Source organism: Salmo salar, chromosome ssa12 (genome assembly GCF_905237065.1).
Source record: "Salmo salar chromosome ssa12, Ssal_v3.1, whole genome shotgun sequence".
Taxonomy (NCBI): domain Eukaryota; kingdom Metazoa; phylum Chordata; class Actinopteri; order Salmoniformes; family Salmonidae; genus Salmo; species Salmo salar.
In genome coordinates this window covers 92,596,198-92,611,514 of record NC_059453.1, presented here as the reverse complement: position 1 = coordinate 92,611,514, position 15,317 = coordinate 92,596,198, and the positions used below count along the sequence as shown (strand labels likewise).

At 43.4% G+C, this 15,317-nt stretch overlaps 1 protein-coding gene across 1 annotated transcript in view; it reads left to right on the top strand.

Annotated features, from left to right (window-relative positions):
• LOC106566152 (protein phosphatase 1 regulatory subunit 1A) overlaps positions 1–15,317 on the top strand; it is a 42,885-nt gene that overhangs the window by 13,499 nt on the left and 14,069 nt on the right. The window contains exon 2 of the mRNA XM_014134008.2: positions 1,085–1,145. Within this exon, the coding sequence (XP_013989483.1) occupies positions 1,085–1,145 (61 nt within the window). The remainder of the gene's footprint in view (positions 1–1,084; positions 1,146–15,317) is intronic.

Here is a 15,317-nt window from a genome sequence, read left to right as displayed (position 1 = left end):
GGCCGTCGTCTGTAGAGGAAGGGGACCAAAGCGCGACATGTCGAGTGCTCATATTTAATTGTAAACGAGACACTTAGAACAAATCAAGAAAATGACAGCCAAACAGTTCTGTCAGGTATAACAAAACACTAAACAGAAATTAACTACCCACAAACCCCAAAGGAAAACAGGCTGCCTAAGTATGACTCCCAATCAGCGACAACGATGTACAGCTGTCCCTGATTGAGAGCCATAGCAGGCCAAAACAAAGAAATACAAAGCATAGAAAAAAGGACATAGAATGCCCACCCAAATCACACCCTGACCAAACCTAAATAGAGACATAAAAAAGGCTCTCTCATGGTCAGGGCGTGACAATGGGGAAGTGATGTGTGTGTATGTGTGTGTGTGTGTGTCTTCAATGAGATAATAATGACTAGTGAACAGAGTGTCGTCAAGGAGATAATATTGACGAGTTAAAACAGTGTGTCATCAAGGAGATAACATTGACTAGTCAGCCCCTATTAAAAGAACCTGTATCCAGTGCTCTTCACTGGGAAGGCAGAGCGAGACTTAGAATTAGAGAAGCTTTCTTTCACTGGATAATCTGTCTTTCACGGATCACGGAGGCTGTGTTTACACAGGAAGCCCAATATTTATGTTTCTAACTGTAGGCTTTATATAGCTCTGAGAAAAAGAGAAAAAGAAACAGGCATAAACTTTATATCTATATTTATATCTGGCCTCTAAAATAACCATCATATTGCTGTTCGATATCACTCTAGAACACTGCAGTACACTCATCAATAACACTGTGTGGGCTACAGGCTGTGAACACAAAGTAGACTAGGCTGTTATGGCAGAATGCAGCTTCTAGAAACAACAATAGGATTGGACTTCACATGATGCTCAGCCTTAGTCAGCAAGGCTGCCAGCTAGGCTACAGCTCAGAACTGCTGCCATGCGTGTGTGTCCAGTAACAATACACATCCCTGCAATACTGTTGTTGGAGTCTATTGAAAACACACAAACACATAACATATTCCCATTGGGGTTTCCTGGTATCTTACTGAATAATGATGGACGTTCTGTCTCCTCTCTCCAGATCAGAAGACGTCGGCCCACACCTGCTACTCTGGTAGCATCCAGTGACCAGTCTTCTCCAGGTAATTAAACTAGTCTTCTCCAGGTAATTAAACCGGTATTCTCCAGGTACTTAAACCGGTATTCTCCAGGTAATTAAACCAGTCTTCTCCAGGTAATTAAACCAGTCTTCTCCAGGTAATTAAACCGGTATTCTCCAGGTAATTAAACTAGTCTTCTCCAGGTAATTAAACCGGTATTCTCCAGGTAATTATACCAGTCTTCTCCAGGTAATTAAACCAGTCTTCTCCAGGTAATTAAACCGGTATTCTCCAGGTAATTAAACCGGTATTCTCCAGGTAATTAAACCAGTCTTCTCCAGGTAATTAAACCAGTCTTCTCCAGGTAATTAAACTAGTCTTCTCTAGGTAATTAAACCGGTATTCTCCAGGTAATTAAACCGGTATTCTCCAGGTAATTATACCAGTCTTCTCCAGGTAATTAAACCAGTCTTCTCCAGGTAATTAAACCAGTCTTCTCCAGGTAATTAAACCGGTATTCTCCAGGTAATTAAACCGGTATTCTCCAGGTAATTAAACCAGTCTTCTCCAGGTAATTAAACTAGTCTTCTCTAGGTAATTAAACCGGTATTCTCCAGGTAATTAAAACGGTCTTCTCCAGGTAATTAAACCGGTATTCTCCAGGTAATTAAACCAGTCTTCTCCAGGTAATTAAACCGGTATTCTCCAGGTAATTAAACTAGTCTTCTCCAGGTAATTAAACCGGTATTCTCCAGGTAATTAAACCGGTATTCTCCAGATAATTAAACCGGTATTCTCCAGGTAATTAAACCGGTATTCTCCAGGTAATTAAACCGGTCTTCTCCAGGTAATTAAACCGGTCTTCTCCAGGTAATTAAACTAGTCTTCTCCAGGTAATTAAACCAGTCTTCTCCAGGTAATTAAACCGGTCTTCTCCAGGTAATTAAACCAGTCTTCTCCAGGTAATTAAACCAGTCTTCTCCAGGTAATTAAACTAGTCTTCTCCAGGTAATTAAACCGGTATTCTCCAGGTAATTAAAACGGTCTTCTCCAGGTAATTAAACCGGTATTCTCCAGGTAATTAAACCAGTCTTCTCCAGGTAATTAAACCGGTATTCTCCAGGTAATTAAACTAGTCTTCTCCAGGTAATTAAACCGGTATTCTCCAGGTAATTAAACCGGTATTCTCCAGATAATTAAACCGGTATTCTCCAGGTAATTAAACCGGTATTCTCCAGGTAATTAAACCAGTCTTCTCCAGGTAATTAAACCGGTCTTCTCCAGGTAATTAAACTAGTCTTCTCCAGGTAATTAAACCAGTCTTCTCCAGGTAATTAAACCGGTCTTCTCCAGGTAATTAAACCAGTCTTCTCCAGGTAATTAAACCGGTATTCTCCAGGTAATTAAACCAGTCTTCTCCAGGTAATTAAATCGGTATTCTCCAGGTAATTAAACCGGTCTTCTCCAGGTAATTAAACCGGTATTCTCCAGGTAATTAAACCGGTATTCTCCAGGTAATTAAACCGGTATTCTCCAGGTAATTAAACCAGTCTTCTCCAGGTAATTAAACCGGTATTCTCCAGGTAATTAAACCGGCCTTCTCCAGGTAATTAAACCGGCCTTCTCCAGGTAATTAAACCAGTCTTCTCCAGGTAATTAAACCGGTATTCTCCAGGTAATTAAACCAGTCTTCTCCAGGTAATTAAACCAGTCTTCTCCAGGTAATTAAACCGGTATTCTCCGGGTAATTAAACTGGTCTTCTCCAGGTAATTAAACCGGTATTCTCCAGGTAATTAAACCGGTATTCTCCAGGTAATTAAACCAGTCTTCTCCGGGTAATTAAACCAGTCTTCTCCAGGTAATTAAACCGTTATTCTCCAGGTAATTAAACCGGTATTCTCCAGGTAATTAAACTAGTCTTCTCCAGGTAATTAAACCGGTCTTCTCCAGGTAATTAAACTAGTCTTCTCCAGGTAATTAAACTAGTCTTCTCCAGGTAATTAAACCAGTCTTCTCCAGGTAATTAAACTAGTCTTCTCCACGTAATTAAACTAGTCTTCTCCAGGTAATTAAACCGGTCTTCTCCAGGTAATTAAACCGGTCTTCTCCAGGTAATTAAACCGGTCTTCTCCAGGTAATTAAACCGGTCTTCTCCAGGTAATTAAACTAGTCTTCTCCAGGTAATTAAACCGGTCTTCTCCAGGTAATTAAACCGGTCTTCTCCAGGTAATTAAACCAGTCTTCTCCAGGTAATTAAACCAGTCTTCTCCAGGTAATTAAACCAGTCCTTCCAGCTACTGGTCTGGATCTCTAACCTTTAGGTTACCTGCCCAATTACACAACTATCTCATTGATAATGTATTATAATGCAGTTGTATTATACATTCCATGCCCTCCTACCTCACGCACACTAAGTAACATGAGATGTCCAGGTTGCCATGGTTAGATCTGCGTCATACATACATATGTACACCGTGTCATTTCCATATTAATAATAAACTGAAGCTTCCTGTTCTTTCTAACTATAGAAACTACAATTTAACTCCCCTGCCCAATCCAGCGGTAGTCTCTCTGTTATTTCTAGCTATAGGAACTATCTCTCCAGCCCCATTCTCCCAGGCCTCTGTCTGTCCTTCTCTAATTCTACGATCTAATCTCTCCAGCCCCATTCTCCCGGGCCTCTGTCTGTCCTTCTCTAATTCTACGATCTAATCTCTCCAGCCCCATTCTCCCGGGCCTCTGTCTGTCCTTCTCTAATTCTAGGATCTAAACTCCCCAGCCCCATTCTCTCCAGCTTTCCTGGGGATGTGTGATGATAGGGGACTCCATACTTTGTATGACAGTGTTTTGGCACTGCTCCTCCTCTTCCCACTTTGTCTCTCTCCTCTCCTCTCTGCTCTCAAATCAAATCAAACTTTATTTGTTACATGCGCCGAATACAACAAGTGTAGACTTTAGCGTGGAATGCTTACTTACAAGCCCTTAACCAACAGTGCAGTTCAAGAAGAAGAAAATATTTAGCAAGAAGGCTAAAATAAAAAGTAACAGAATAAGAATAACAATAACGAGGCTATATACAGGGGGCACCGGTACCGAGTCAGTGTGCAGGGGTACAGGCTAGTTGAGGTAATCTATACATGTAGGTGGGGGCAAAGTGACTATGCATAGTGTCGTGTCTTTGGCTATGCCGGATTAAGTGATATGACATGCTAACCTATAAATTCTTTCTCTAATTAATATTACCTGATTAAGCTAATCATGTAAATGTAATTAACTAGAAAGTCGGGGCACCACGGAAGAACGTTTATAGAGCCGTTATCTTCCGAATAAACTCTTAAAATACTTAGTAATACTTTACATCGGTAGCAGTCACTATTAACCCTTATCTTATTTTCAGTCTCATAATGAAAGTTGTAAATTCTTGGCTATCTTCACGAACCCTGGCTAACAAGTTGAATCAGCAATACAAAATTGGGTTTAATTATTTATTTACTAAATACCTAACTAATCACACAGAATTACAAATACACAGAATACAATGATGTCATACAGAATTCACCCCTGGTGAACGGAACCTGTATGAAAGCTGGTTACACAAAGGAAAGGGGGTTGGGCTTGAATGAAAGAGCGGGAAGATTTAGGAACAAAGAAACAGCAGCTATGCTATCGTAAATACATTATCTTATGCATTCTAAATTACCGCCCATTTGGAAAAGGAAAATGCTATAAATATTTACTCTGAGCTGCGCTTCGGTAGATTGGTCGTAGATGCTGGCCGGGTTGGCCAACAGATCTTCCTGTTACTCGGAAGAATGTCTCTGGTGGTAAATTGGATACGTGGTGGTATCTTCGTCCGTCTGTTAGACTGGATCCGTCGTCCGTCCTTTCCTAGCCCACGTAAGCAGCGGCCGCTGCTAACTCAACGGCTAGGAAGTAGCACTTCTGTAGTGAATAAGCTCAAAGTTCATACCAGTTCATACCATAGCTCACGCCGAGGTTGGCTTAGTTGACATGTGTGTCCTTCTAACGTAGACGCTGCAGACCTCCCGTACTGGAACAACTGGTTATCTTTTCGTCAAAGGCTTATATAGTGGAGAGGGGGAGGGAGGTGTTTCATCGTTTATAACCCCTGTCTCTTCACAGGGTTGGGCCACTGATCGAGCAGGGCACTTTCCTTATGAAAACCCAATTCTCTCATTTGGAAGCTAAAATTACATTTAATCTGCTAACAAACAATTTCCATATCAAACATTTCAATTGCATAACAATTCCATGTGACTCTGATAACTAGAGGGTGGATACTTTCCCAGGTACAGTTTATGTCGTCTAGTCATCAATCATAATGTCTCAGATGACAACTGAAATGAAATCCATACTCATTACGTTATCAAGCATATTTCCAACTGGTTTTATTAACAAAATATGGTTCCTTTCCCCATTTGTTTGATGTTCCCAGACTCTCTATATTTAACACAGGCTATTCAAGTCCTTCAGTAGATTCAGAGAGGGGAAGGGAGAAAGGTATTTATGGGGGGGGGTCATAAACCTTACCCACAGGCCAACGTCATGACAGTCCCCCCATGTTGGGTTCAATCTTGCGATTAACCTGCATGTTATAAACCAACATAAAAATGAACGTGAGTTGTCCTGGTTGTGGATCATCGTTGTGGTCCCCATCTGGCGGTCGACCCGGGTAGGGTGTCTGCAAATGAAGAAGTCCGCTCCAAGGCTGGGCAGCAGATGTCCAGTTGGTGGTTGCTATTGCAGTCCCCCCTCTGGTGGTCGACCCGGGTAGGGTCTCTGCAAATGAAGAAGTCCTTTCCATGGCTCGGCAGCGGATGTCCGGATTGGGATCGCCGTTCCGGACCCGTCGTCTGGTCGTCCAGACTGGAATATCTGGGCAGTAACTTAGGCAGATGTTAACAACGAACACACACTCATGCAATATATCATTACATTTCCTTCCAAATGAGCGGCGTTGTGGCACTAACTGATGGTTGTATGGGGGAGTTGTTTATGGCTCTATCACTTTCTATGTGCCAAAGAAAATAAACAAAATTAATGAAAGCATAAACAAAACAAAATATAGTTATGCCACCTTAATCATCTAATTGGACTGTATTCTATCTACGTCCATGGTCTTTGCAAAATGACCCTATCATGGCATTGTCTAATGACATATTTAGGGCTTTCCTAATTTGCGGGGTGGCGCTTAGGGTACTATCCTAAGTTGACAACTATATGATAAGTCTACAGCTGTAAGGCACTAGTTTTGGGCAGTCTACAGGATGACCTATGGACTTCTGGTTAGAAAACTGGTGAGTGCTGTAGAGTCAAAGGCCTAGAAGTAAATGTTCAACTTTACTAAGGCTGGTATTTTGCTTGGACCCTTAAGTGATCCTAGCATAAATCCTAATTGGATGTTCCGTTGTGCATGTGCGTTTATGCTTACACAATCGCGCATGTCAAGGGAAGAAAACCAAGTATCCTGGCAGATTACAACTTGTTCAGAATGAGTCTGACGTAGTCAGGTAATTTTCAGGTCAATGCCTGGAGGTCAGTCAGAATTGGTGTCAAGGGAGTCTGTAGTAGTTTTCTACAAGTCACTGTGTCTTCCACTATTGTAGTGGCAGTAGGTATGAAGTCAATATCATAGCTATGTTATCCACGGAGGAGCTAACCTCACGACGGAAGTACTCTAAGTATTAGACCAGTCGTACGTGGTGTGATCATGGTTCATGACTTCTAATAATTTTATATTTATTAGTGGCATGTGTTAACCATTGGAAGAGTGCAATGGAGATTCCCTTCCCCGTGTTGCACTCTAAGTGACTCCTATGTCGCTATTATCAATAGCAATTTAACTTGTGAGGTTACTAATCCTCTTACTGAGTGTTGCTGGATTGACTGTGGTATTGGTACTGGTATTCAAGGGGTCCAGTTGTCCTACCGATTTATTCTGAAATATTATCTACCGGAACACATGATTGGAGCATATTACTAGTTGTATTGTAGTTGAACCTACACATGGCAAGGAATGATTATTGTTGCCATTTGTTTTGGAGGTGGACAAGTCCATTGGACTTCCTTTACGACCAGTGTGGTACACCTCAGTACTAACTTAGACGTGTTCTAAGATAATCCCCGTCTAGGGGCCTGTCTGCTCCTCACTGTTCTCATAGGGGAGTTTACAACTAGATTTGATTTATGCTCTGGCGGCCTCGTACGGTGTTGTCCGTAGTCTCGACCCCCCCACCGGCCTCGATAAGGCTCATCATGGGTCTGGGCTACTATTCCCCCCCTTTGTGTCTCGGGACCCCCCCACCAGCGGGTGGTGTTGGTGTCCGAGGCGCAAACGAAAAGGTCGGACCCTATGTACGAGTTGTCAGTGGCCGCGTTATTATGAGAATGGCTGTAACCTTTCAACCAAATCTCCTGGTGTTTGTGCTTCAACACCCTCAGTGGCTGTCGAGGTCTGTCAGTCACCACCGCGTCCGCGTGTGGCAACCTCTTCAGTACCTGCAAACTGAGACGAGGATATCGGTCTGTGATATCGCAAAGTGTTTCACCAGTGGGAGTCATCGGGTCAGTTGCTGGACTGACGCCATTAGTGTCATTGTAAGGGGTGACAGTGCCCAACAAAGCGGAAGGTGTATCATCGGAAGCAGAGTGTACTCTGCGCATCAATGTTTTTCTTGCTGAGACGGCCGCAGTGCTTGCGGAAGTGTCCAAAGGGCAAGAGAAGTTAATCTCAACTACCGTATTGCACAACTGCAAGGAGGAGGGAAGTTGCTCATTCACAGAGACAGCTGGCTCGAAATCATGAAAAGAATGGTCAATCAGATTGGCTGATGGAATGTGTCGAGATATCGTAATATCTCCTTGGATCGGATTCTGCACCAAGAGGTTTCTAAACGTCTTTTCCCAAAGGGGTGCTTTCGACAGATACCCCTCGTGAAGGACTGCGTTGCAGCTAGCGTTAGGGGAAGACAGTGTGGTCAGTGGAGAAGGCACTGTGGCCTGTGAACATACCTGGTTGGTTTTCCAATCCATCAATGGGAGTAACCGATCCATCAAGTCTGCTCCAAGTAGCAGGGGTACAGTTTCGAGGCTGGTAACATACACAGGGTGAACGAGCGATACGTCCTGGAAGTGTAGTTTCAGCATGACTCTCAATGTGAGAGGCGAGGTAGTCTGAGTGACCCCTCGAAGTTTAGTGTCGCGTCGTTCCACTTTTAACCAACGTTTAGTTGGCTTCAAAGCCCTTTTTAGATCATCAAACAATGTTTGAGAGATGAGTGATATTGTCGCACCCGAATCAATTAGCGCATGACAAGCTAAGCAGTCCTCCAGGACTGTTTCCAGGTATGGCCGTTTAGATTCGTGGTTAGCGGACATATTCCCCACAAAGTGGAGTGGTCGTTCGCAACGACATGATGTGCCATGTCTGTTCAAGATGGAAGCAGATTGACTTTTCCGATTTTGAGTGGGCTTGGCTTTAACGAAGCGTTTGACCTTTTTCTTCGCACCTTTTGTATCAGAGTCTATAGACAGAGCCCGGGGGCTTGTTTCTCGATCAAGCGGGCCCTGGATAGGGTCTTGAATGAGAGCGGGAGAAATTTGAACGTTAACGTCCTTGCTATGGGTGTTAATTCCTGCGGACCTGGTGTCCGGTAATTCCCCCGTCTAGTCCTTGTGACTTATCTTTTACCCTTTTCTCAAATTGTTCTCGCTTAAGTTCTTCCCATAGTGGGACTTCTGGAGAACATTGGTCTACGTTTTGATCGTCCTTCAACCCTTTGTTACCCTTGTGCTCTGACACTTTGTGTGGGTTGGGTGCAGGAACGTAGCGAACAGGCCGATTGTAGCGGTAGTCGTTTTGAAGGCGACGTACTTTACAGTTATTTCGACCGTGGCGGTTATTGGAATCATGGTTTCGTGGTAGAAACTGTTGTGGTGCGTCATCTCTCGACGCTCCAATACCTGATAATGCACCCTCTAACTGGAGTGAGTGCTCCTGGTCAAACTTCAAAACCGAGTGGTCAGGGCTCTTAGCGTTGTGAGCTTTTGATGCCTCAAAAGCTGTGCTTGCAAGCTCTCTGAGTTGTAAGATAGGCAAGCCAACGTGGGCTGCAGGGCCCAAGTAGGTAATGCAGGTGGGATACATGTTCGACAGAAACATTTGTTTGAATGGTAACAGCTCTTCCATTCCTGTTTCAGTGAGTAGGCCAAAGTAAGCTGAACGAAGCCTATAATAGAAAGCTTGTGGGTGTTCGTTCCGAGCTTGTTTGACCGTGTTAGCCAGTGAGCTATCGTGTTTGCGAGTCGCAGAACCACTGAATTCTAATTTCAAAGCTGTGGCAAGTTTAGCGTAGTCATTTAGCACGTGTTGCTGTTGTAGGCGAATGAACCTCGTCACGTGTATATTCGACGTTCGCTTCAACAGGTAAACCCTGTCAGAACCCGTAGCATTCGGGTAGCCACCCAACGAGTCCTCTATGTCAGCTAGGAACGTCTCAGTATCGTTTGGCTGACCTGGAACGGGGTCAAAGGTGGGGAAATTCTTGACGAGTTTGTCAAGGTATTCCGCGCCAAGCGGGCGGAGAGGGTTGGCTTCATCCTGTGGAGAGATTGGGGCCGAAAGGCCAAGAGGAGAAGCCAAACTTTGGCTTTGTTGGCCAGGAGGCTCCATATTACTCAGTGCCGAATGGCCAAGAGGAGAAGACTGAGGGACACATGATGGAGGCAATGTCTGAAACCTATCGTCTTCACTCCTTTGAGTACCGGACTCCGGTTGCTTGGATGGGTAGTCATGCTGTAGAGCGTGACCATTCTGGACTTCCTCCAGATGGTACCTAAGGGTGGTCTTCTGCTGCATTGCAGAGTCCACTTGAGCGCTTAGAGTACCAATTTTGGACACGTGAGTGTCACACCTGCTCCTGTCGGTCTCAAACTTATCTGTCACGGTTTGCAGATAGAGGTCTCGAGTACGGAGCGAGAGATTCAGTGATGAGATTTCCTCTGCTTGCTTAGAAATCAATATTTCCATCCTCATCACCTGAGTTCTCTCATCATTCATTTGGTCAGCGACTTCAATAAGTTCTGCTGATTTGTCACCCTACTTTGTCATTGTGTTCATCAACTGATTGTCTTTGGTCTGCAGAATTTGGAGTAGAACATTGTTACCTTGAGTAACGTTCAACAAAACTGCCTGCATGTTATCAAATTGCGCGTTCCTGTTTGTAGATAACTCGACAGATTTATCTAGTTTGGCGTGGACTACATCGCATTTAGTTTTGGCTAAATCGAGTTGTTCCTGCAGATGACGATTTTGTTGGAGAGTTTGTGCTCGTTCATCGTCATAAGTATTTGCAGTTACTTTTAATTGTTCCGATTTCAAACGCAGTTCCTCGACTAGCAGAATGTTTTCATTTCCCGCTTTTGTCAATAGTTGCTCAGTTCTCTCCACCTGTGCCCTCATGTTAGCCATGTCTTGCACGTGCTTCAGCTGTGCACTGTGGTATTGGACCGATGCCAACCTTTGATGGCGATACATAAGTGCTAAAGTGGAGAGAACAGTCATAAAGCCTGTGTTTGATGGTTGATTTTGGAGAGCGTTCACAATTTCGGCTGTTGTTTTTCTAATGGCATAATTAGGGTTGGTATCACTGCTGAGGTCAGAGATCAATCCTTTTATGGGTGGAGGTTCACTAATTAGCGGAGGAGTGGTGATCACCTCCTTTGGTAGCTTGCACATTATTAGAAAAATTTAGAGGAAAAATGTTCCTATTTTTTTTTCAATGTTTGGGTTTGGAATTCATTGGAAGCTGCAAAGACAAGTTTAATCTATTTATAGATGTTGACGAACCATCAGTACTGTACCAGTAATGTGGAAGTTGGACGTGAATGAATTTGCAAAAGCAAATTGAATTAATTAATCAATGCCAATGATTAATCCTACCTGGGTAGGCTATCTGGGTATTAAACTTGAATTAACCTGAGGTTGCTTCATCCAGGTTAATATGGGAAGTTTAAAAGTGTCTCATTTGATTGCAAGAACATTAAGGTATGTTCAACAATTTAACTTATTAAATTGAATGAGATGATAATCCATACAATCTCCATTGATTGGCTATCATAAGTGTAAACAGTAGATCAAATGTTGGGAACACTCCCCACTATGGTACACTTCTTCCTTGGGCCGAAGCCACATGGGATTCCTGCTGGGGCGGGACTTCTGTCAGTACTGGATTACTGAATGGGTTTTGCAAAAACCAAATTTTACTGATTGATCAATTTTAATGATAAATCAAACCTGTATAGGCTATTTGGGATTTAAACTTTAATTAACCTGAGAGGTTTATTCATCTAGGTTAATGTGGAAAAAGATTACAATGTCTCATTTAGAAAACTCATCAATTTGGATATTATTTAAACTTGAGAATGTAAATCTGGCAATTTCACATATTAGTTCAATTGAAAAAGACATCGATATCCGTCTGGATATCACGAGTAACGACTTGAGTGTCACCTGACTAATTATTTGAAGGAAAGTACTGGTGACTTCTTCAGAGGTCCCTGCTGGCACACACTGAAATCAAACGGAAGTCCCCAGGTACAGTTTGTCGTCCTGTCATCAATCATAATGTCTCAGATGACAACTGAAATGAAATCCATACTCATTACGTTATCAAGCATATTTCCAACTGGTTTTATTAACAAAATATGGTTCCTTTCCCCATTTCTTTGATGTTCCCAGACTCTCTATATTTAACACAGGCTATTCAAGTCCTTCAGTAGATTCAGAGAGGGGAAGGGAGAAAGGTATTTATGGGGGGGGTCATAAACCTTACCCACAGGCCAAAGTCATGACAATAGGTAACAAACAAACAGCGAGTAGCAGCAGTGTACGGGGGGGGGGGTAAATGTAAATTGACAGGTGGTGATTTTTATGAATTGTTCAGCAGTCTAACGGCTTGGGTGTAGAAGCTGTTGAGGAGCCTTTTGGTCCTAGACTTGGCGCTCCGGTACCACTTGTTGTGTGGTAGCAGAGAAAACAGTCTATAACTTGGGTGACTGGAGTCTCTGACAATTTTCTGGGCTGTCCTCTGACACTGCCTATTATATAGGTCCTGGATGGCATGAAGCTTGGCCCCAGTGATGTACTGGGCCGATCGCACTACCCTCTGTAGCGGCTTACGGTCAGATGCCGAGCAGTTGCCATACCAGGCGGTACCTTTTGAGGATCTGGGGACCCATGCCAAATCCTTTCGGTCTCCTGAGGGGGAAAAGGTGTTGTCGTGCCCTCTTCACACCTGTCTTGGTGTGTTTGGACCATGATAGTTCGTTGGTGATGTGGACACAAAGGATCTTGACCCGCTCCACTACAGCCCCGTTGATGTTAATGGGGGCCTGTTTGGCCCACCTTTTCCTGTAGCCCCGATCAGCTCCTTTGTCTTGCTCACATTGAGGGAGAGGTTGTTGTCCTGGCACCACACTGCCAGTTCTCTGACCTCCTCCCTATAGGCCGTCTCATCGTTGTTGGTAATCAGGCCTACCACTGTTCTGTCGTCAGCAAACTTAATGAAGGTGTTGGAGTCATGTTTTGCCCGCAGTCGTAGGTGAACAGGGAGTACAGGAGGGGACTAAGTACACACCCTTGAGGGGCCCCAGTGTTAAGGATCAGCGTGGCAGATGTGTTGTTGCCTACTCTTACCACCTGGGGGCGGCCTGTCAGGAAGTCCAGGATCCAGTTGCAGAGGGAGGTGTTTAGTCCCAGAGTCCTTAGCTTAGTAATGAGCTTCGTGGGCACTATGTTGTTGAACGCTGAGCTGTAGTCAATGAACAGCGTTCTCACATTGGTGTTCCTTTTGTCCAGGTGAGAAAGGGCAGTGTGGAGTGCGATTGAGATTGCCTCATCTGTGGATCTGTTGGGGCGGTATGTGAATTGGAGTGGGTCTAGGGGGTCTGGGAGTATGCTGTTGATGTGAGCCATGACCAGCCTTTCAAAGCACTTCATGGCTACCGACGTGAGTGCCACGGAGCGGTAATCATTTAGGCAGGTTACCTTCGCTTCCTTGGGAACAGGGACTATGGTGGTCTGCTTGAAACATGCAGGAATTAAAGACTCGGTCAGGGAGAGGTTGAAAATGTCAGTGAAGACACTTGACAGTTGGTCCGCACATGCTTTGAGTACACGTCCTGGTAATCCGTCTGGCCCAGCGTCTTTGTGAATGTTGACCTGTTTAAAGGTTTTGTTCACATCGGATACTGAGAGCGTAATCTGGTAGGTTTGCGTCACTGGGCTGCTCATGGCTGGGTTTACCTTTGTAGTCCGTAATAGTTTTCAAGCCCTGCCACATCCGACGAACGTGAGAGCCGGTGTAGTAGGATTCAATTTTAATCATGTATTGACGCTTTGCTTGTTTGATGGTTCGTCTGAGGGCATAGCGTTTCTTAAAAACGTCCGGATTAGTCTCCCGCTCCTTGAAAGCGGCAGCTCTAGCCTTTAGCTCAATGCGGATGTTGCCTGTAATCCATGGCTTCTGGTAGGGATATGTACGTACAGTCACTGTGGGGCCGACGTCATCGATGCACTTATTGATGAAGCCGATGACTGAGGTGATGTATTCCTCAATGCCATTGGATGAATCCCAGAACATATTCCAGTCTGTGCTAGCAAACAGTCCTGTAGTGTAGCATCCACGTCATCTGACCACTTCCGTATTGAACGAGTCACTGGTACTTCCTGCTTTAGTTTTTGCTTCTAAGTAGGAATCAGGAGGATAGAATTATGGTCAGATTTGCCAAATGGAGGGCGGGGGAGAGCTTTGTGTGTGGAGCAAAGGTGGTCTAGGATTTTTTTCCCCCTGGTTGCACATGCTGGTAAAAATTTGGTAAAACTGATTTAAGTTTGCCTGCATTAAAGTCCCTGGCCACTAGGAGCGCCGCTTCTGGGTGAGCATTGTCTTCTTTGCTTAGGGCCTTATAGAGTTGGTTGAGAGCGGTCTTAGTGCCAGCTTCATTCTGTGGTGGTAAATAGATGGCTACGAATAATATAGATGAGAACTCTCTTGGTAGATAGTGTGGTCTACAGCTTATCATAAGGTACTTTACCTCAGGTGAGCAATACCTCGAGACTTCTTTAATATTAGACATCGCACACAAGCTGTTATTGACAAATAGACACACACCCCACCCCTCGTCTTACCAGAGGTAGCATCTCTGTTCTGCCGGTGCAGGAAAATCCCGCTAGCTCTATATTGTCAGTTTCTTCGTTCAGCCACGTCTCGGCGAAACACAAGATGTTACAGTTTTTAATGTCCCGTTGGTAGGATAATCTTAATATTATGTCATCAATTGTATTTTCTAACGATTGCACGTTAGCAAGAAGAATGGAAGGCATTGGGAGTTTACTCGCTCGCCTCCGGATTCTCAGATGGATCCCCGATCTGCGTTCCCTTTTCCGGCATCTTCTCTTCACGCAAAAGGTGTGGATCTGGGCCTGTTCCAGGGAAAGCAGGATGTCCTTCTCGTCAGAATCGTTAAAGGATAAAGTTTATTCTAGTCCGCGGTGAGAAATCGCTTTTCTGATGTCCAGAAGTTTTTTTTCGGTGATAAGAGACGGTAGCAGCAACATTATGTACACGATAAGTAAAAAAATAAGTTACACAAAAGGTTAAAAAAGTAATCCAAAAAAATTGCACAATTGTTTGCGAGAATATAAAACGTCAGGCACGTTCTTCAGAGCCATCTCTCATTGTCTCTCTCTTTTTGTCTCTCTTTTTGTCTCTCTCTCTGTCTCTCTGTGTGTCTCTCTTTCTCTCAATTCAATGGGCTTCATTGGCATGGGAAAAATATGTTTACATTGCCAAAGGAAGTGAAATAGATAATAAACAGTAAACATTACACTCACACAAATTTGAAAGGAATAGAGACATTTCAAATGTCATATTATGTATATTTACAGTGTTTTAAAGATGTGCAAATAGTTAAAGTGAAAATAAACTAACATAAATATGGTATTATTGTATTATATTGTATTATATATAATATTGTATTATTGTATTATATTGTATTATATATAATATTGTATTATTGTATTATATTGTATTATATATAATATTGTATTATTGTATTATATTGTATTATATATAATATTGTATTACAATGGTGTTTGTTTTCATGGTTGCCCTTTTCTTGTGGCAACAGGT